Genomic DNA, 22,955 nt, shown 5'->3' on the forward strand with positions numbered 1-22,955 from the left:
CTCGCCCGCTGTTCCCCTCAGCAGTGTTTTTCAACCATTCTGCCTGTTCTGTTCCCCCACTCTGTCTCTGATGAATTCCCTCGCCCCCCACACTTCTGGCCTATACCCCAGTTCTTGTATGCATAAATTAAATCTTTAAATTGAGTTGAGCCAAGTTCAGCAAAAACAACAAAATTCCTTGCTTTATTACTATGCCAGTAAACTTTTTTTTTTTTAGTTTTTTTTTTTTTTTTAGGTTTTTTTTTTTTTTTTAATTTATACAAGCACTGGGTACAGTCAGAAGCACGGGAGGGTGAGAGAATTCACCAGAGCCAGAGCGGGGAGCAGAACAGGCAGAAGGACCGAAGTACACTGCTGAGGGGAGCAGCGGGCACGGCAGGAGAGGTCTGTGCGCCATGTGGGACTCTCGCCCGGTGGCCGGGGATGGAACCGGTGCTGCAGAGGCTGTGAGCAGCTTCGCAACCCAGTGCTCAACCACTGCACCACCAGGGGAGGCCCAGTAAACTGACTTTTTTCTAGTCTATTTTTTGGTTACGAACTTTAGCTTTTTGTGGGGAATAGAGTTTAGTCTCCATCTCTGCTGCTTTTCTGAGACGGATCCAAAACTTGTACTATTCCTAAGGGAGTGTTAAATACCTAAACATCAAACTCTCCAGGGCAATTGCAGCATCTGAGACCCTAGTTTTCCTTATCCTTTTTAGTGTTGGCATCTTTGGATTGCTCTCCTGTTAAATGTGGCCGTTCATTAAAAAAAATTGCTAAGTTTCTATTTTATTTAGCTATTTATAAGGGTTTGTAGCAGGGAGATGTTCAGATTTTCTTGATCACTGCCTTATTGAAATAAATCCTATAGAATATGTCTTAAAAATAAGCTGATGTACACAAAAACAAAATTAGAGATCTAAATATAATAGTAACTCATTTATTGCTAGAATTACTGGAATTTTTTATGCATACACATAAGAATACTTGTGTATGTATATATGTAACATACTTAGAATTTTATATGTTGTAGACTAGAAATTATGTCTACATTGAATCAAAATTAAGAGTGCCCATTAACTTTCACTTTCTAGAAAATGAAAAAAAGGGTGTATTTGCTTTGGGGAAAAAATCTCAGCATAATGAAATTAGTACTTGTTTGAAATTATAACTTTCAGGTACTAGGAAAGGGCAATTTAATCTTTGGGAATAAATATAAAACCACTACTTTAAATAACTACAGAGAGCTGAGATTTTTGTGGCTTTTGTTTTGTGCCTTTTATTATTTTGGCATTCAGTGTAAAAATTCAATAGGAATCTCTGTTTAGTAGATAAGATTTACTTTTACTTTTACTTGCAGTGGTTTCTTACCAGAAACATATTCTCCCCTTCTTTCCTGCCAGGAATGAGTAGCGACAGTGATATAGAATGTGACACCGAGAATGAAGAGCAGGAAGAGCATACCAGCATGGGCGGATTTAACAACTCTTTCATGGCACAGCCCCCAGACGAAGGTGCAACACATGATGTCATTTCACAGATTAATAAAACCATCTCTTTTGCTGGTGCTGCTGCTGCTACTGCTGCTGCTGCTGCTGCTGCTGCTGCTGCTGCTGCTGCTGCTGCTGCTTCCTTTGTTCTGTTTCTGCTTCTGCTGTTTCTACTCTATGCTTCTTTTTTTCTTTTAATTACTGTCATTTGTGATACAACAGTCTATGGGGTAAATTACATGGTGAGTACTAAAAAAATTGTAGGTAATGTTTGGCTGGTCAGACACCTGATGGGTACCCTTATTGGGTAGAACAGGAGTCAGCAACCTGCTTTTGTGCAGCCTGTGACCTAATAATAGGTCTTTACATTGTAAAGAGTTTTAAAAAAACAAACAGGAATTTTCAACAACAACCATATGTGGCCAGCACTGCCTAAATACTTACTATTTTTCTCTTTATAGGAAATGTTTGCCAATCCCTGGGAAGCTTTCAGATGTTTGATTTATTATTCTTTCAGAGATATTTGTAGCCTAACTATAAAGTAACTTTTTAAAAGATAACTTTTCCTGATTTCTTAGAAATGTATGCAGGCTCTCTCTCTCCCCCAAAAAAGTCTTAGGGGGGAAAATCAAAAGAAACACAATGTTAGAATTTTTGTTTTGTTTTATTGTAGGTATCAGCATTTACTGACTTGATATCTGTATGTATTGTGAAGTGATTACCATAATAAGTTTAGCTGACTTCTGTGACCTGTTGTGAATATCCAGAGACCTTCATGATCAATCTGAGCATTCCTCTGTATGATATCTTGTAGTGCCAGTATAGGCTTGTGCTAATTTTCAACTTCATATTTTATATATTTTACTGATACTCTAGTGTCTTTTTCAATATAGAGCCAAGCATTTGATGATTTTTAATAATACTTAAGACACTTAGAGTAATTTTCTCTACTTGTAAAAGAAACAGCCAAATTTTAGGCAAGTTATTTTGAGTGCAGATGGTTTTATGTGGTTGTGTTTGCATGTGCAGTTGATTTGACTTTGAGAAACATTTGTTTACAAAGTCAGCCTTTAGAGTTTTCAATATCATGGATTCCCCTTCCTTCAGCTTCTCTCACATTGTCTCTAGGAAGACAAAGCGAGGCACTGCCTTTCATCTGTTAATAGTGGATATCTATTACATATTTCTTCTTTATTTTCCTGTTGTGTGTCTGACTCAAATCACAGATTTTCTGAAGATAATGATTTACTTACAACCCTTATCACTTAAATAACACTTTTATTTTTTTTATCTTAGATACACATTCCAGTTTTCCTGATGGTGAGCAAATAGGCCCTGAAGATCTCAGCTTCAATACTGATGAAAACAGCGGAAGGTAATTTCAAATCAAGAGAACTGACTTGCTGGCAACCTTGCCCCTGAAATTTGCTGTATGTTTGTCATCAGTCAGATAATCAAATTTGGCCTTTTTTTCCCCCATCTCTAAAGTAATAATTCTAAAACTATTAGAAAATAGCACAATTCTTATATAAGACATTAGTACACAGGAAAATAATAGGGAGAATTGTGGGAGAATTCTGTATAATGTAATGAAGTAAGTGTAGTCTTAAACTAATTGAATAAAACAGTTTGGTCACAAAAGGCAGTTTGTGTACTAAAACAAAAGGGTGAATCCTGCTAGAAAAAGTACCCAGAGACATTGCATGCGCTCAGTATACTGTTGAGTATCAGTCCTTGGCTAGACACTCTGTATTTAAAGGACCACATTTATATTTTGGTTTTAATCACAATTCATATTTTCATTAGTGCCTATAGATTAGTGAACAGAAAAATTACTTATGAGTAGTTTCTGCTCTGTAAACCTTTTATGTGTATAACTGAAGTTACTACTAGACTGAATCTCCTCTTTAGAGTTTATAGACTGACTAAAGTTAATTTATTTATCTTTTCCTGTTTGTTCAAGTGCAGGCACATTGTTTAATGGCACATAATCTTTCTGCTGTATGTATTTTGCAAATGTCATTTAAATGACATATGTTAATGTGGATTGGTTAGGTTCCTGCTCATGTGGAAACATGTAAGATCATTTTAAATTATTCATTTTTTTTCTGCCTCCTACTGAACTGTAGTGCAACAAATATCTTACACCCTCTTTCTCCTTTACTTTCATTACTTGGATGTTGATTTCAGTATTTATACTTCAACAAGTCATACATATTGTATATTGGCTTCTGTGAAACTGTGGTTTAAGGTTTGCTTTCATATTCTCTCAATTAGTCCAAAATTAGTCCAAACTTTGTCATTGTGTTCCTGCATTTGTGTTTGAGCTGCTACTATACTGTTTGTGAAAATTACACTGAAAGTCCACTAAGAGACTGTTGAAAAAGCATGAATATATGTATAGACATGTGAGAGGCATCTCATCTGCTTATATTTTTACTTAATGAATATTACTCACTTTTCCACATCTTATGTCTTGCTGAATGCTGTGATTCATGGTTGCTTTTGTTCAAAACAGTTTGCACTTTTTGTTAATAAAATGAACTTGAGAAAATATTATGCCTCTGCAAATTATTAAAAGTGGGACAGGAAGCTCCTTTTTTCTCTCTTCATTTTGCCTGTATATAATGGAGGCTTTTTAGTTGTGTAAACTGTTAGTAAATATATGAGGAAGTTAGAAGGCTTGTAATTTCCAAAATCTATTTGGTTACTTTTTCCTCCTTAATAGTTGGAAATATTTAAATACTATATGAGAAATAAAAATTTAACATTTGTCCATTAACATGTTGGCTATAGGTATACTGTACGCAGTTACCATTGTGCATTGCTCTAAAACATTAGTAAGTTAACACATTTCATTTTCTATTAGATGGAGATAATGTTCATTACATTTTAATGCAATTTCATTTTTAATCTAACTTTCTCTTGTCTCTATGTTATATTGTAATGGATGAAACTGCAGTGTAAGAATTTTGCATTTTTAGTGTAGAAAGCAAACCAGTGTAAGAACTGATGTATAGATTTAAAAATAAACTAACCAAAATCCATAAACATGAGTGTGAGTTACTCTATTTGCAGTCTCACTATTGTGTAGCTGTTTTTTTAACTGTATTTAATGTAGAACTGAGTGCTTTTCACTGTACCACTACAGTTTTTATTTTCAAAATAGAGAAAACAAGATGTGGTTAAGAACTAAGAAAAGTCTGAGAATAGAATACTCCTTTGGGGGAGATTTATTTGTAAAAGCTTTTAGTGTGTGTTTAATCATGAAATTCTCATGGATAATTCTTTATGATTGCATTTTGAGTTTTCCTGTGTCTTCTATTGGGGGAGAGGATATCTTTTTCTTTAAATCATAAATGTGCTTAACCATTGCTTGTATTTTTTCATGACCTTCAGGTTTTTTTTTTGGTTAGTAGATTTCCCCTAAGTGGTATAGTAATACATTGGATTATGGTATATTTGGGGGTTTTTGCTTTGTTTGTTTCACTTTGTTTTTATTTTTAATTGAGGTCATATTTTGATACCCTCATCAGATATTGCCACCATAGTGTACCTACCAGGATTATGGTGTATTTGAATCTTGAATATGTTTCTAGCTTTTCTTATGTTCTCAGGTTATGTATATATATATACAAATAGAAGTTGCTGCCCTTATTTTAGATTTGAGAATCTCAGTTTGAATTGAGATTGGTTGAGACCCTTTTAAAAAATTGCTGGAAACTTGAGTTTACCATGTCAGCAAGATTATTTTTGATTGTTAAGTTGTAGGAAAATGTGAAAGCATATACTGATTTATGCTTATACAAAGTTTTGTAGGAAAAAATTATTTAAACGTAACCAAGTATATTCTCATATTTTAGGAACCCAGCCTATTTGTACCATATTCTGATGTTGTAATAGGCCCTACAAGTACAAAATTTTCCTTTTTGTAATTAAACTTGACAACAGATTTCATAAAAAAAAAAAATCTTGTAGGTAAAGGACATGCTGAGTATGCAAAAGAAAGTGTTTCTTCTAAGATAGATAAAATCACGTCTGTTTTATTGGGTCCTAACTCACCTGAAGTAATGTTTTTGGATTATAAATATGTAGCATATTCAAAGTCACACAGTCCATTGAGGAAGACCTCTAGGATTCAATTAACAAGCATCTATCTAACATACTTTCTAGGGATGTTTTAGAGTTACCCTTGTGCCAAATCCCTACCACATCTTTTTTTTTTTTTAAAGATTTTCTGAATTTTTTTTTTTTTTAAGATTTATTTATTTATTTATTTATTTATACAAGCACTGGGTACAGTCAGAAGCGCGGGAGGGTGAGAGAATTCACCAGAGCCAGAGCGGGAAGCAGAGCAGGCAGAAGGACCGAAGTACACTGCTGAGGGGAGCAGCAGGAGAGACAGGAGAGGTCTGCGCGCCATGTGGGACCCTCCTCCAGTGGCCGGGGAGCAGCCGGGGATCGAACTGGGGCTGCAGAGGCTGCGGGCAGCTTCGCAACCCAGTGCTCAACCGCTGCGCCACCGGGGAGGCCCCCTACCACATCTTTTTATAAGTTTTAATGGGACACAGCTATATTCATTCAATTTACTGATTAGCAATGACTGCTTTTGTCTACAGCAACTGAGTTCAGTAGCTGCTAAAGAAACCTGATAGCCTTCAGAATTGAGATTACTTATTCTTTCACCCTCTATAGATAAAGCTAACTGACTTTTGTTCTATCATTGATATTATTGGGAATGTTTTTCTGTGTAGAGTTTAGGTTTGAGAAAGTATGGTTTTTAAATGAAAAGGATCTATGTTTGATTGTGCTTTAGTTTTGTGATTGTGGAGTGATGAGCAGCTTCAATCCCATTCATTCTAGAATCACAAGATCAAAAGATTCCTTCAGAGATGAAGGGAAGGGTCTGTTAGCTTTTAGTAGTGGAGTATTTAGGAAATGTAATTCCTCCCCCATCTCCTTCTGTGTTACATATTGGATCTGTGGGTGGACTTTGTGGGGTCAGAAACCATTGCATTTACTCTCTTCTTTACTGTAGAATGCCTGCCTTGGACATACCAGCAATTAGGTAGCAGTGAGGAAGGGAAGCAGCACAGTTGCTTTTCCTTTCCCTTTGTTGTTCATGATCTGTCTGCAAGAGATCTGGTGCAAAAGAGATCCTCCTTTCTTTCACCTATAGCTGTTATCACCCACATACTACATAAGTCATGAGTAGTGAACCCAGATTTCCAGTGAGTTGCTCTACTCTGCTTGTATTCTTGCATTTTCCGTACCCTAACAGTCCTCCTTTTGCTGAAGGACATAGTTTTCTCTTAGTCTCTCCTCCCATTTTACCTGACCTAAAGTTAATTGAGTATTTTTATCTCAGGTTTATTACAGAAAATTTCTTCCTGTAGTGTTTTCTCTTAAGCATAAAGATAGAATAATAATGCTTGTATTATGCACAAGCACATTATTTCTGGACAACTTTGAAAACTGTGTCATTAAATCCTTACATAAACTTTGAGGAAATGAGTTATGTGTTGTGTCCATTTGGCAGAGAAACATGTTCAGGGAAGTTGTATGATTCTCTAAAGGCTCAAAAACAGGCAGGGATAAAATGAACTGCTAGTCTAGTACTTTTTCTGATATATCACACTTGAACCAAACCTAACATTCCCATACCTAATAATTAAAAACCTACAGATTGTCCTATTGTTTAACTTTTTGTTGTGAGATAATTTTAGATTTACAAAAGAGATCAGAAATCTTGAGAGTTCTTGTATACCGTTACCCAGCTTCTTTTGTTAACATCTTACATAACCAGAGAAACAATGATCAAAACTAAGAAATTAATCTTGTTTATAGTACTGTTAACTAAATTACAGAATTTGTTCAGATTTCACTGGTTATTTCACTAATGTCCTTTGTTCCAGGATCCAGTGTAGGATCCCACGCTGCATTAATCATCATGTTTCCTTAGTATCATGCAGTCCATGACAGTTCCTCAGCCTTTTCCTTGTCTTTCATGACCTTGGCATTTTTAATTTTTGTTTTTTATCCAATGTTGAATTCCGGAGACCTTGCCATTTTTTGTAAAAGACCAATTATTTTATAGACTGTACCTCTGTTTGGGTTTGTCTGGTCTCTTCTCAATGCATGCTGTCAGAGGCCATAATGAGGTCGATATTTATAGTTAGGATGTTAACTTGATGACTTGGTTAATGTGTTTTCATCAAGATACCACATTATTTACTATTTATCCCTTTGTAATTACTAAGTATTTGGGGCACATACTTTTTTTTAATATTTTATATAATTCTTACATCATTTTTCATTTTTGCACAATGTATGCATTTTTATTTTGTTTATATTCCCCATACGATTGCACCCCCCCTTATTTTGACCCTAGTCCTTCCTCTCCTCTTCCCTCCCCCCCCCCAGTATGTCTCTGGTTTATAGTTGCTTGTTGATTTTGATTTTTACTTTGTATTAATTAGTCTTTTTCCTGGTTCCTTATTTAGGTTTTCTAAATTCCTGCTATGCGTGAGACCATCTGCTATTTTTCTTTTTCTTTCTGACTTATTTTGCTGAACATGGCCCCTTCTAGCTCCATCCATGTTGCTGCAAACTGCATGTGTTTATCTTTTTTGATTGCTGAGTAATATTCCATTGTGTATATGTACCACATCTTCTTGATCCAGTCATCTATTTTTGGGCATTTGGGTTGTTTCCATAGCTTAGCTACTGTAAATAGTGCTGCTATAAACATAGGGATGCAGGTGCCCTTTTGAATTAATGTTTCTGTGTCATTTGGGTAAATACCTAGGAGTGGAATTGCTGGATCATATGGAAGCTTTATCTTTAGTAGGCCAAGAAATCTCCACACAGCTCTCCATAGTGGTTGGACCAGTTTGCACTCCCACCAGCAATGCAGAAGAGTTCCTTTTTCTCCACAACCTCACTAACATTTGTTGTTGCTAGTTTTTTTGATATGTGTGGGGCACATACTTTTGAGACTCCTTCAACATTCTTTTTGCTTATCCTACTAATTTTTTTTAAAACTTTTTTTTTAAAGATTTTTATTATTTTTTTTTTTAATTTTTTTTTTTTTTTTAAATTTTCTAGAGGCATGTCTTATTTATTTATTTATTATTTGTTTGTTTGTTTGGTTTATACATGCACTGGGTACAGTCAGAAGCGCGGGAGGGTGAGAGAATTCACCAGAGCCAGAGCGGGGAGCAGAGCAGGCAGAAGGACCGAAGGACACTGCTGAGGGGAGCAGCGGGCGGCAGGAGAGGTATGCGCGCCATGTGGGACCCTCCTCCGGTGGCCGGGGAGCAGCCGGGGATTGAACCGGCTGCAGAGGTTGCAGGCAGCTTCGCAACCCAGCGCTCAACCGCTGCGCCACCGGGGAGGCCCTAAAGATTTTTATTTATTTATACAAGCACTGGGGTACAGCCAGAAGCGCGGGAGGGTGAGAGAATTGACCAGAGCCAGAGCAGAGAGCAGAACAGGCAGACAATGAAGTACACTGCTGAGGGGAGCAGCGGGCGGCAGGAGAGGTCTGCGCGCCGTGTGGGTCCCTCACCCCGCGGCTAGGAATCAAACCGGCGCTGCAGAGGCTGCGGGCAGCTTCTCAACCCAGCGCTCAACCACTGTGCCACCAGGGAGGCCCTATCCCACTAATTTTAGCGCTTACTCTTGGATCTTGCCTGTGGCAGTTATTACTGCAGTATATTGTTCCCCTAACTTCTATATTTATTGTTAGAATTCTGTGAGGAAAAGTTATTCTTTTTTTTTTTTAAACTCAGCTACTTATTAAATTTAAGTGTGGACTCCTAGATACTTATTTCATTCTTAAAGTTATGATTGAGTACTGTCATTGTATGGTTCAACTTGTCCCAGTTTGGGCCCTTGGAAGCTCTTTCAGGTTGGTATCCTATATACTTCTGATATATTCTAGCATTTTCCCTCACTTTCTTTCTTTAAAAGTATTTATTTACTTTCTGACATCACAAGATGCTCAGGCACTTGTGGTATTTTTCCTGCCTTTTCCATGTAGCTGCTACTTCTCTCAGGAACCCTGGTTCCATTTTTAGGCATTGTATTTAGAAACAAGATTTGGGTGGCAATGTGTTAATTCTTGTAGAGTGTCACTACTTTCTAATTCCTCTCAGTGGATAGAATAGAAAATGTATATAGGCTTATGATGGGAACACACACATCCTCTATATGTATCTCTGTGTGTATTTGTAAATACATGGTTTAAGAAAAAACATGAGTCTGTATTGATACCTAACCCACCAGTCCAGCTCCACAGTGTTCATTTTAATTTTAGCTTCTCACTTTTTATGTCTTTCTCTAATAGTGACAGGTCTCACTCTCATTAGCTATCATATATTCACTTGCTTATTCAGCAGTAATATAGGCCAAGTAGTTATAGAATTGTTGACCCTGTGTAAAACAATTTTACTACTTTTATTTTTAGACTTTCAGTATCATGTCAAAACACTTCCATAGTTATTTTGTTCCTGAGATTCAAAGTTACATTAGTTTCTTTCTTCTCTACTAGTTTCAGTGTGATTATGTGATTCATTGGTAATACAGTTAGATTCATCTGTTACAGTCTACATTCTGTCCTCCCCCATACATCCTGGTTGATTTTAAAATTTGCATATATTAAAATTCAGTCTTTGTGGTATGCAGATCTGTGGGTTTTGACAGAAAGTTGTGTATCTGCCACCATATACTGCTAAATACCATCAAAATTCCCTTGTGCTGGCCCTTTATAGGAATATCTTCCCCCCAATCACAGACCTTCCTCTGTTCTTTTAGTTTTCCCTTCTCCAGAGTTAAGTTATAGGGTGATACAATGTGTAGCCTTTCCTTTAGTAAAATGCAGTTAAGTTTCATCCATCTTCTGAATCAATACTTCCTTCCCTTTTTTTGCTGAATATTTCACTTTGCATATGTACCAGTTTTTTCATTTACCCATCAAAAGACATTTGGGTTATTTTCAGTTTAGGCTGATTATGAACCTTAACATTTGTGTACAGATTTTTGTGTAAACATAAATTTCCTTTCTCTAAAATAATATAATCCTTGGGGTGGGATTATTGGTGTATGTTAAAGAATTTGGCTGGCCTTTGTGTTCACAGTTCCTGGGATGTAGCCTTTAAGTCTTTGGAATTTTCTGAGTGATAGTGTCTTTGTTATTTATAGTGGGCCGTGCTAGCTTTCTGCTACTGAGATGACTCATGGGAGCTATCTACCTTGGAAAGACTAACTATATGATTTAAAGGGTTAGGGCTTTGAGTCACATATCAGCTTGAACAACTTGGCCTCATTGCCAGTGAATCAGTCATGCTTAGTTAATGACACCCAGTAGAAAATCTGGACACTGAAGCGCAGATGAGCTTCCCTAGTTGGCAGTACTCTACATTATACATTGATGTGTCATGAGAGTGATAATCCCTGATTACAAAGAAGCTTCACATTGGACTGTTCTAAATCTTACCTTATATGTTTCTCCCTTTGCGGTTCTGGTTTGTATCTTCTTGCTATAATAAAACTGATCATAAGTGTTTTCCTGATTTCTGTGAGTTGTGCAAGTGAATTACTGAATCTGCGGAGACATAATGGGGACCCCTAAATTTATAGCCAGCTGATCAGAAATGAGGGTGTTCTGCAAGTCCTTGAACTTGTAACTGGTGTCTAAAGTAAGGGCGATCTTATGGAATACTTTGTCCTTAACCTGTAAAGTTTAGCCTAACTCCAGGTAGTTTATGTGAGAATTCATTGTACTAAGTTATGTGTACATGCTTACAATTTTATAAGAAACTGCCACACTTTTTCAGAAATAGCACTGCCATTTTGCATTCCCAGCAGCAACATATGAGAGTTCCAGTGCATCTCACAGACACTTGGTACTGTCAGTATTTTAAGTTTTAGCCATTTTGACAACTATGTAGTAACTGATAATGATTTCACTATTTTTTTCCTCTAAATTTATTTTCTTACATCATTGTTCATTTTTATACAATAATTGGTTTCTTCCCTCAGGTGTAGTCCCCGTAGTTCTCCCATCACCATATCACCTGTGAACCATCGCCGTAGTCCCTTGTGATTTCACTAATATATTTTTTTAAAGATTTATTTATTCATGCATACAAGAACCGGGGTACAGGCCAGATGTGCAGGAGGGTGAGAGGATTCACCAGTGACAGAGCAGGGAACAGAACAGGCAGACTGACTGAAATACGCTGAGGGGAGCAGTAGGCGAGACAGGAGAGGTCTGCCGGGACTTATGTGATTCTTGCCGGCCGGCCAGGATCGAACCTGCGCTGCAGAGACTGCGGACAGCTTCACAGCGCTGCGCTCAACTGCCTGCGCTGCCAGGGGAGGCCCAATGTCACTAATATTTTGATGAGGTTTTTGGCATCTGTATTCTTGAAGGATATTGGTGTATAAGTATGTTCTGTCTTCATCTGATTTGAAATCAGAATAGAACATAAAAAATCAATGTTTCTACAAGAGCATTTACAGAATCGATGTTACTTCTTTAATTGTTTGGTAGAATTTACCAGGGAAATTTGCCTAAAAGTCTTCTTTTCATAGGTATATGTTTTTGGTATTGGTCATGCTTGCTGTTCTCTAAGGTTCTTGGATATTTGGCTTGGTGTCTATCATTAATTTTGGGATATTCTTTGCCATTATTTCTTTCTTTCTTTCTTTCTTTTTTTTTAAAGATTTATTTATTTATTTATACAAGCACTGGGTACAGTCAGAAGCGCGGGAGGGTGAGAGAATTCACCAGAGCCAGAGCGGGGAGCAGAGCAGGCAGAAGGACCGAAGTACACTGCTGAGGGGAGCAGCGGGCGGCAGGAGAGGTCTGCGCGCCATGTGGGACCCTCCTCTGGTGGCCGGGGAGCAGCTGGGGATCGAACCGGCGCTGCAGAGGCTGCAGGCAGCTTCGCAGCCTAGCGCTCAACCGCTGCGCCACCGGGAAGACCCTGCCATTATTTCTTGAAATGTTTTTTTCTCCCTCATTATCTTTTTCTCCTCTCTTTCTAGGATTCCAATAACGCATATAGGCTGATATTGTCCAACACTTTTATATATTCTATTCCAGGTTTGTTTTGTTTTTGTTTTTCCTTCACCTTTCATTTTTCCTCTTGTGTTTTAGTAAGAGTAATGTTTATGGACCTATCTTTAAGTTTATTCTCTCTCCTCAGCATTGTAGAATCTACTGATTAGCAATCCAAGGCCATTTAAGCATTTTCCTTCTAGCATCTCTATGTAATTCTAGTTTCCATCTCTGCTGAAATCCTCTTATGATCTTGCATGTTGTCCACCATTTTCATATCACATTAACCATAGTTACTCTAAATTCTGTCAGTTCAAAATCTTTGTCATATCTTAGTCTGGTTCTGATGATAGCTTCACTTTTTTTTTTTTTTTTTTTTTAAGATTTATTTATTTATTTATTTATTTATTTATACAAGAACCAGGGTACAGGCCAGATGCACAGGCAGGTGAGAGGCTTCATTGGAGACAGAGCGGGGAACAGAACAGCAGACTGACAAAGTACACTGATGAGGGGAGCAGCGGGCGAGAAAGGAGGTCTGCCGTGCCATGTGGGACCCTCGCCAGCCGGGCAGTATTGAACCGGCGTTGCCAAGGCTGCAGACAGCTTCACACAGCGTGATGCTCAATCGCCTGCGCCACGCCCAATAGCTTCACTTTTTAAAATGCTTTTTTCCTTGCCTTTTCCCATGCCACTGTATATTTGTTGAAAGCAACATTTTATGTAGGACAATATTTGATGAATAGTTTATATGCCTGAAAATGTCTTTCTCTGCTACTTAGCCCTTAGACCGTTACTGAAATTTTAATTAATCTAATTAAGAATTGTGTTTGTTTTGAATTTTATCATTGCTATGCTTAACTCTAGTGGCTTCATTGGATTGTCAATGCAATGTTTCTTCAGACCCTGAGTTTAGAGTTTCCTTTGTGCTGTGCCTCAGAGTGTTTGTCTTTTTGTACTTTTATTGCCTCCTATTCTTTTCCCAGAGTATTCCATTATTTGAAACCTGATTGGAGGCAAGGAGGAGCTGGTATCTTGGATTAAACTGCACTTTTGGGCATGGTGTCTCTCAGCTGACTTGTCACTCCCCCACTAATTGTAGGTCCAGTGAATAGTCCTGCCTCCTCCCCAGGTGTTAGAGTTTTCTTCCCTATTCTCTGCCCTCAGCTATAATGACCTTTTTTTTAATTAATTAATTAGCTTGTTTGTTTTTGTGGGACCCTCACCGGTGGCCGGGGATTGAACTGGCGCTGCAGAGGCTGCAGGCAGCCTCGCAACCCAGCGCTCAACCACTGCACCACCAGGGGAGGCCCTATAATGACTTTTTAACCGGTGCTTTAAGGGTGGCAATATTTGGGCACTTCTACCTCATCCTTAGCCCCCAGGTATAATACTTTCATTCTATAGTTGAGATTAGAGAAAAGTTCTGATAGTTTCTTGACTCAACTGCTGTATCCCACTGCTGAGCGTACACAGCTGACACTTATTAGGACTCTTTCATCTTTTCTACAAGCACCTGATAGTTTATAAAGAAAACGTCTGCAAAACAAATGCAGACACCCTTAATTTCTGCATTCCCCCTGGACTTTGCACTATCTTGCCAGCTTATATTGTGCCTTCATCAGTTTATCACTCAAGCTAAAAAAAATTGTTCAGTGTCTGTCTGCTACAACTGTCCTATATGAACTAGTTCTGATGGCTTTCTCCTGCAGGTACCTGCACCCTAGTTAGATTTTGGGCCAGTGCTTACTCTACCTCAACTCTCTGGTGGATTTGGAAAAAAGTCATAATTTGGTATTGACCTGGCTGTTTTTTCTCTTTAAGAGTGGAAGCAATATTCATTTTAGCTCTACATTCTCGGAGTGGATGCTGGAAGTACTATGATTTAAAAAAAATAACATACACATTTTGTTGAATTACAAGCATAAATGTAATTTCAGAATCACAATTAAGAAAGTAATGAACCCATTAATTTAAAGTTTTCTGTACAATTGAACTTTTAATTTTTTAATTATATAACTAAGATGGAAAGTTTGAAAAATAGGAAATTCTAAGAGCTATTTTCTTGCTTTTTTTCCTGTTTTTTCATGGTGATATTTTCAGATCTCTTTTTACCTCTGATTCCCACATCAGCCTGTGCTTGGTTTCATAGTCTAGATTGCTTTAAATATTAAAACTGCCTGGGGAGGCTTAAGAGCAGATGGTAACATCAGTTACTCTTAGTTTGGGACAAAAATCAGATGGGCTGCTCTGTTTCTAAAAATCCTCTTCTCTGCTGGCACACTTACGTGTTTTCTTCCTGTTACAGGGAGTCTTTCCATTCCTGCTCTGCAGAGCCTCTGCCCAGCTAGTCTTTCAGGCAGTTAAGTGTCTCCTTATGTGCCTTTGGAAAAGCCTACTCCTAGCCTCTCTACCATTCTGTTTCATTTGACTTGGTGATCCCAGATATCATTCCTGACAGGATTTTGTTTTGGGGGTTTTTTTTTGGTATGATTTTATTTAGAGATTTATTTATGCATACAAGAACTGGGACTGAGACTTTAACCCCTGCACCACCGGGGAGGCTCTCATTCCTGACAGTTTATTGCATTTACTGTTCCCCTTGTCTAAAAGCAGGATCAGAAAAATCAGGTAGAACTTGTGTGTGAGGGCCCCCCCACCACTTGCACCATTGAAGCATCTTATTTGAAGGATTTTTTTGTTCAGTTGGTTTTTTAAAAAGATTTATTTATTTACACAAGAACTGGGGTACAAGTCAGAGGTGCAGGAGGGTGAGAGAATTCACCAGAGAGAGCGGAGAGCAGAACAGGCATATGGACCGAAGACATTGCTGAGGGGAGCAGCGGGTGAGACAGGAGAAGTCTGCCACGCCATGTGGGTTTCTCCCTGGCCGGCCAGGAATTGAACCCGCACTGCAGAGGCCGCGGACAGCTTCACAGCGCAGCGTTCAACCTGCTGCGCCACCTGGGAGGCCCTCATTTGGAGGTTTTATCTGGGGTCTTTAGATAACAACCTGTATATAGTTCAGCATAAGAAGAATGCTAAACCGAGCTGCCTAAGATAAGAGTTATTTCTTACTGATAAACATGTAAACAGTTTCATGTCTCAGAAAAGAACAAACTGTTCAAAATATAAACAAGAAAGGGTCTTCTATGAGATTATGCCTAGACCAAGCACAAGTAGTTTTTCTAAAGCTCAATAGAAGCGTGTTCTTTATAACTGTTAAAGTGATAAAGGTAAAACTTGTAATCAAAAAGGGAAATGATTAAACACCTTATCAATCCAGGCATAGTTTGCTAATATGGATACATTTCTATTAAATTCAAATAATATCACTTTACTTAGTGGTTCTTACATATCTTGCTGCTTCAGAAAGAGATGTTCCTTTTGAACTTAATACTGTACTTTTTCAGGTATAAATAACATTAGAAAAATGCTCATTTCTTGCTTTAGAAACATTCTTCAAATATATGGTTCTTTCCGACCTTTTAATTCTTGAGTTCTATTTAAAATCTTCTTAAATCTTAAGTGCTGAATGAGTGTAGGGAATTAGGAGCTTAAGACTTTTCCCTTTTTTAATTCCGTTTGATACTACTAACGGGAAAAACTAAGTGAAAGGAAAAATCCTTTGGTTGGATGCAATTTTGAAGAATAAAGTAGTTGGGAGATTTGAGGAGTCAACATTTAGCCCTTGGCAGTTCCTGTTCCTTGTCTATTTTAGGATACTAACACACATGCACACACACACAACACTCATTAAACTGTTGGAGAGAACATGTTTGAGACTAAATATTGCTGGGTTTTCAGGGGAGATGAGTAACGTTATGGCAGCAAATTTTCTTTTGAAAGTTCTCCTACTTTCAAGTTTAAGAAACTACCACCTGAATTTTATTTTTATTTCTAGGGAATCTGCCTAAATCTCAGCACTGAACAACTTACCTTTCCTTTGAATAAACAGACAAATGACTAGTGGTTTTTAATTGCTGGGTTTTATTAAGATATTGGCAAAATTTCAACATACTTTTTACCTGAATGAACAGTTTTAATAAATATGAAGGATCACTCATGATTACAACTGAACTCAAAAGTGAGCTGTAGAGCAGGTTTGTAAATTGATAAATTTACTTGGTAAGAAATGATTCACTTCATTTGCTTCATTTCAGAGAGAATTCTTGCAGGGAAATGTCATAACAAGAGAACAAAGCCTGTCTCTCACCAAAGAGCACCTAGAGTACGATGATGTATCTGCGGATTATCTAATACATCAAAGTTTATTAGAGTATTTCCTTTTCCAGAACAACTGCTGTGTCAGTCTGGAATACCCTATCTAATTTCGTATTTTCTAATAAGTACAATAAATAGTCTTCAAAATAGAAGATACAATGCTGCTAGAGGAAATAACAATTATTTTTCAACACAGTGCCATTTGTCTGGAAAATAGTCATGTTATAATACTCATGGTATGTTATTTTGCAAAAAACATTTAAGATAGTCACAGGTCAGGACAGCAGAGTGGGTATTTGCTTTTAACATCACTTGATTTTTAAAAGGTGAAAAAGTATGTTCTCTCTTTTGTTAATTTACCATCCAAAGAAAAATTATCCCAAAATATGGTATAACCAAAACAATACAATCCCCTTTTATAGTCTTGCTTAGGTGAGAATGCTTGTTGAGTAAACAAATTATGTTCAAACATTAAAATCATTAAGATCACTTTCTCACAAAGCCTCGGGAAGCCTTAGGTGGGGAAGGAAGAACTTGAATCACAGCAGTTTTATCTGTAAACACTGAACTTCTTTATGCATCATTTTATCTGCCCATTGGATATTGCACTTTTTTACTGGCACAGTGTTCTAACAATGGAGTGTGGTTGTCATGAAGATGCAGTATCGACACTATACCACTATAAATGTGGTCAGAATCAGACTCAGTGTTGACATTGACATTGTTGACATTGTCCTTAGAAAAGGTGTTGCTTTCAAGGATCCTCCTAGTTAAATTAATGCAACAGTAACTTTAATCTTATTAATTCAAGGACAATGGATGGCACTTCTAGGTAAAGAAAAGGTATATACATATATGTTTCCACCATTCTCTTTATTACAGACCTAAATGAGATTAATAGCCCCAGTGTTTGGTGCTGTGATGTTGCTTAACCTCAGATACCCCTCAAAAGTACACATCCAGAAAGTGAACAAAGGAAACCTTTAAATGAGGGACTCCCTTTGAAACTCACAGTGAATGTACAAGGAGTTTATAATGACTTCAGCTGATGACTTGAAGTCTGTTTCCCTAACCAACACTATACTTTCTTATTTATATTTTTACTACTTCCTAGTCTAACAGAAACAAAACTTGGTTAGCAAGCAAACAAATTGATGCATATCATGTTAAGTTGAAAAGGGATATTGCCACTCTTAAGGATTGAGTGTAGAACTTTCACCACCACTAAATTACACAATGAATATTTAAGTACAAAACACGTAATTCACAGACTATACCTCAGCATTAACAGTTTATATATTATATACTTTTATATCTGCCTAATATTTTTATAATCACCAGATACACCATCATTAAATACAAGTTACAGAAATGTGTAGATACCATTAGTTAGAGGGGTATTTATTGCTTACATCAGCAAGCAGCAAATAAGGGCACAGGATTTGAACTGAAGGGAACTACTTTCTATCACCAGTGGCATTAAGATATAACACTTTATTTCACAAAGCACTGCTTTTTATCTAGTGTATAGAACCAAGAGCAGCATATATCAGACCAATAACCACTACTTGAATATGTATTATAGATTTTAAAGGACTTACCTTACAAATGGTACCTAACTACTCTATAAATGTGCATGTTGTGAACAAATGAATAGTTGCTATTTTTTACAATATTGGTTTATAACTTGACCACACTAGAACTACTTTATTTTCTAGAGGATTGAGTGTAGAACTTTCTACTGGTATGAGAAATGGAGTTAATACTGCTTATGTAGTCAGACCTACAAAATCTAGACCTTTAAAGTTGTGGTCTGTGTTTCATCCCAGTTCCATCCAGTCATTTTTCCCCACTGAAAAAACCTATTGCTGTACCTTCTTTCACCTTCTTTCTTCTGATCAAAAACACTACCAACAGACAACTAAAGGAAAATTTTTTTTAATTTAGCTAAGTGTTTTAGACTATAATATACAATTATAGTCTGCTGTAATTTTGCTGCCTCTGTTTTCTTGTTTCCTTAGATAATTTGATTTGAAACTGACACTGCACCTGATGGGTTGTTAACAAGATCTAGGCTTCAGAAAATAACAGATATGAGCGAGGTCTGTATATGTTGGTAAAGCATCAGGATGGTGAAAAGATTCTGATACTATAGTTGAAGCCATGTTTTACTCCCTCATCAACCACGTGTCACAAGACTTGAGAAAAGAAGAAAATGACTTCAAATCAAGAGAAGAAAATTTCGGAAAATCTGCTTTCATCCAGAATTTTAAAAATAAAATCTGTAGGTTAATAATCTGGTCATTGCTAAAGCAAAGCTGTTTTTATATATATAGCTATACTGGCAACCAAGATAGGTTAAAATCCTCTGTTTTTAAAATCCAGAATTTTAGTCCTATCCACTATGTAGATAGGGTCTGGGAACATAAAGTAATTATATAAACACACAAATTAGACAGTGGACATTTCTCAGCAAAAGCATGTAGTGCTTACTAATGACATATTAAATGATCACCACAGCAGGCAGCTCCTGTCAGCATGGCTGGTTCCTGGTTGACTGTTGGGGCAGGGAGCGGGAGGGTAACATGTCAAAATGGATATATTCATGATTTTTAGGGAATCAGGCTGCTTCACTGAATGAATCTGATTATTTATTTGCTTTCTTCATTTGAAGATATGCTTCTGGCTTCAAACTGCAGAAATGGCAAAAAGCAGACAATTTTAAAATTTGAAATGCGAGACACATGTCCTAGCTCTGCAGTCTGAGGTTGCATATAGCAGGACTCTGGTGCATTCTCCATTTAAAACTAGTCAGACCTCAGTCTCAGTAATCTGCATTCTCCTTTGCACTTGGCTTCTGGGCTCACTTTAGGCAGTGCTTTCAGTCTCTTTCATACCAATTCCTTCATTCCCTTAGGGGAAACAATTTGAGAAGTTAAAACTAGTATTTTTCATTCTCCAAATCCACTTTTTATTTTATAGTACTATATGCCTTTGCTGTCTGAACTTTTTTTTTAAAGGCAAAGAAAATAGAAATACTATTCTTCTTTTTAAGTGACAACTTGATTCTAGTACATATGTACCTGACATCATCTCCATTAAACCAGTTTTATTCCTGAGATGAAGGTACAGTGAGAAACATTAGCAATAGAGATTAAAACCAGTTGACAGCAATCTTCTAAAATGACATAATAAAAATTCCACCAAAAGCACCATAACAGTTATGAAACTCTCAAATAGCTACAGCCCTAGGAAATATTTTTTTAATTGAAAAAATTTTCAGTTATTCTTTTATGTTACAGAAAAAAAAATCAGTAAATCTTTTTGACTGTACCACCTCACAAAGTTTGTGAATATGACATTTTTATATTAGTTTTCAGCTTTAATTGTTACCAATGAAAACCCATATGGCTTTTAGTCTACATACTGAAAAAGGTGGGGGCGGGGTAGGGATTTCCTTCATAGTCCCATCTTCTGAGGACCATTCCTCAGCTAAAACTAATTCTTCATTAAGTTTTCCTTAGATATATTAGGCACATCAGACCAGATTTCAACTGCGTTGAGATTTCAACACTATATGTCCTAACTGAAATAACTCACAAGCTTCCACTAGTGATGTGAAAGGGTAGTAGGGTGGGAATTGTATGTAGGTGTAGAGACACATCACAGGGACCAGTTGTATAATTTTGCTAGTGAAACTGCCAATACTTTTTTTTTAGATTGAAAACACTGTATTTTGAGTTTCCTAGAGATCTATTTACATTTAAGAATTGAGCCATCCATGGTTTCATAATGAAGCACATATATTTCAAAAATGTCTACCTTGATTCTACTCTGATAGTGGTTTTTATTGGGGAGACCTAGCTAGCCTACTTTTAAGAGAAAATATTATATTTTATAGCTCCAGGGAAGATCTGGGTATGAAATATCATTACTCTTTCTGAAATTCCTCATCATGTTTTGACTGTACACTTTCCAACTATATTGTGTCCATGGCAGAGAACCTCGTAACACCCTACTTTTCTTCCCACTTCGAATAAGTGAGGACAGGCTATTGCCCATTTTGTGGGAAGGTTCTCGAGCAGAGAGAAATGAATAAAACTTTGGATTAAACCTGAACCGCCTCTTTGAGTAGTGGTAGCGTAAATGAAACAATCTAGAAACTCTCTTTCCCAGGAATATGAACTGTTGATTTTCCAACCTAGAACAGACAGGAGATAAGCTCTCCATTCTGTATATCTGCTGCCCTGTTGAACCCAAATTACAAGAGGGGAACTCTCCAGTACCACTCCATTCAGGCAATGATGATTGAACTGAATTTTTTTCCATCATTAGCTTATTAATAAGATTTGCTTTCTTTGGTGCAACAGGACCAAACATCTCAACTGGTGGCAAAAACTGGCCACTGTCAACTTTGCTTGCTTCTATTTGTGTGAGATCTAGGTAGCCTGGGTCTTCCAGCACGTTGATTTGGGACCCTGGGCTCAGGCTAGTTCTATCAGTGAATGAATCCACACGCCCATCATAGCCTAGATCGGCTGGTGCTGAGCACTGGTGCTGAGGCCAAGGGCGTTTGCACTCTCCATGATTCTCCTTATCATCCCCACCATCTTCTTGCCCTCCTTGAAAAGAGTTCTCTGTCCAATCTGATTCCTCACTAACATTTACAGCTTTGTTCATGTCCCTCAGGAAAACCACAATAACAGTGATGTTATCACTTGACCCAGCATCACGAGCTGATGCCACTAATTTGTGGGCAACCATGCTGCTGTCTCCATTATTTTCCTTCAAGTGGTCTGATACAACTTTTACTGCCTCATCAGGGTTCACGGTGTCGTAGAAACCATCACAGGCCAGAATGAGGTAGTCTTCAGTTCCATCCAAAACAGTAGAGGCAGAATCTGCATCCCCACAGATATATGGCTTATGTTCAGCATCTCCTGCGGGAATTAGGAAGTAGATCAGATATTGGTTTACCATGTAAGAATGCTGATGGCCACTGTCATTACTCTGATCACAATTTACTGGACTGCAATCTGATTTTTAGTGAAAAATACTTGTATTCTCTAATAATGTGAGGCTGCTCATTCCTTACTCCTAGTTAAATAATTGCCATTCATTGGGCTTAATTTCTTACCTAGCTGAGACTTTGAATTTTGTGTCTCTAGTTAATTATTTTTTTTTAAAGATTTATTTATGCATACAAGAGCTGGGGCACAGGCCAGAGGGTGTGTGTGTGTGTGTGTGTGTGTGTGTGTGTGTGTGTGTGTGTGTGTGTGTGTGTGTGAGAGGATTCACCAGAAACAGAGTGGGGAACAGAACAGGATGTACACTGCTGAGGGGAGCAGCGGGCGAGCCAAGAGAGCTCTGCTGCACCATGTAGGTTGCTCTCTGGCTGGCCAGGGATCGAACTCGTGCTGCAGAGGCTGTGGACGGCTTCATAGGTTGTGTCTTAACCCTGTGCGCCACCAGGGAGGCCCTCTAGTTATGATTTAGGCCTAGCTAAGTATTGCAGCAAATGTCAAAGCTAAAATCTGTATGAAAAAAATCCAGTCCAACAAAGGAAAACTTTGTTGACTTAGTAGATCTCTAGTTCTTTTAATGGTTAGGTTTGGTTTGAGACTGGGAACAAGGCCATATTAATAAACCAAAGTTCTAGCCGTTTTCTTCATTAGAGAATTTTTGTTCTAACCTTGTCTAGAATCAGTAGCTTCATGCTGTGAGCACAGAGGAAAGTTTGAATAATAAGGGGTTTTAAAAAATCAAGTCCAGCTATTCAAGCCAAGAAAAGTCATCTGTAGCCTAAATGGAAATCTCTTGATTGCCAGTCCAATTTGCTTTACTTGAAACTTACACAGAATAGTCAGAAAATGACCAGTTTCTCTCATCTTTAGGGACTACCATCTTGTTTTCTTCGTATGTTTGGTCACCGTCCTCGTCTTGCTTTTTTCCCACTTAGGAGCAACTGTGAGAACCCCCTGAGAACCCTACTGAGTCTTTATTCTTGCTTAGCTCATCCACTTAAAAGAATGACATTTGAGCTGGGCCTTGAAGGACAGTTGTCACCAAGTACAGACGGGATCGTGATTGAGGGAACTAGGAAAGACCCAGTACTAACTCCTGTTAGGGAGTAACGTGTAGTAGAATAGAAGGTGCTTGAAGTGGAAAGAGATTGGAGACGTCTGGCCCAT

At 37.6% G+C, this 22,955-nt stretch overlaps 2 protein-coding genes across 12 annotated transcripts in view; one reads left to right on the forward strand and one right to left on the reverse strand.

The window, feature by feature from the left end:
* Window positions 1–19,063, forward strand: part of TRIM37 (tripartite motif containing 37) — an 86,465-nt gene extending 67,402 nt beyond the window's left edge. For 2 of the 5 annotated variants that reach the window (XR_005121917.2, XR_005121916.2), the window contains exons 23-26: window positions 1,386–1,496; window positions 2,769–2,847; window positions 16,445–16,643; window positions 18,786–19,063. Coding sequence is in view for 3 of the 5 variants with exons in the window: in XM_037493386.1 (XP_037349283.1) it covers window positions 1,386–1,496; window positions 2,769–2,847; window positions 18,786–18,789 (194 nt within the window). In the remaining 2 variants the exon portion in view is untranslated. Of the gene's footprint in view, window positions 1–1,385; window positions 1,497–2,768; window positions 4,511–16,444; window positions 16,644–18,785 lie in introns of those variants that run through there. The other 3 variants (XM_037493386.1, XM_037493383.2, XM_037493384.2) reach the window with 2 other exon arrangements.
* PPM1E (protein phosphatase, Mg2+/Mn2+ dependent 1E) overlaps window positions 16,516–22,955 on the reverse strand; it is a 106,537-nt gene continuing 100,097 nt past the window's right edge. For all 7 annotated transcript variants that reach the window (XM_054689172.1, XM_054689168.1, XM_054689169.1 and 4 more), the window contains one exon: window positions 16,516–21,704. In XM_054689172.1, the coding sequence (XP_054545147.1) occupies window positions 20,653–21,704 (1,052 nt within the window). In that variant the 3' untranslated portion in view covers window positions 16,516–20,652. The remainder of the gene's footprint in view (window positions 21,705–22,955) is intronic.

Source organism: Talpa occidentalis, unplaced genomic scaffold (genome assembly GCF_014898055.3).
Source record: "Talpa occidentalis isolate TD23 unplaced genomic scaffold, MPIMG_talOcc4v2.1 talOcc4.7, whole genome shotgun sequence".
Taxonomy (NCBI): domain Eukaryota; kingdom Metazoa; phylum Chordata; class Mammalia; order Eulipotyphla; family Talpidae; genus Talpa; species Talpa occidentalis.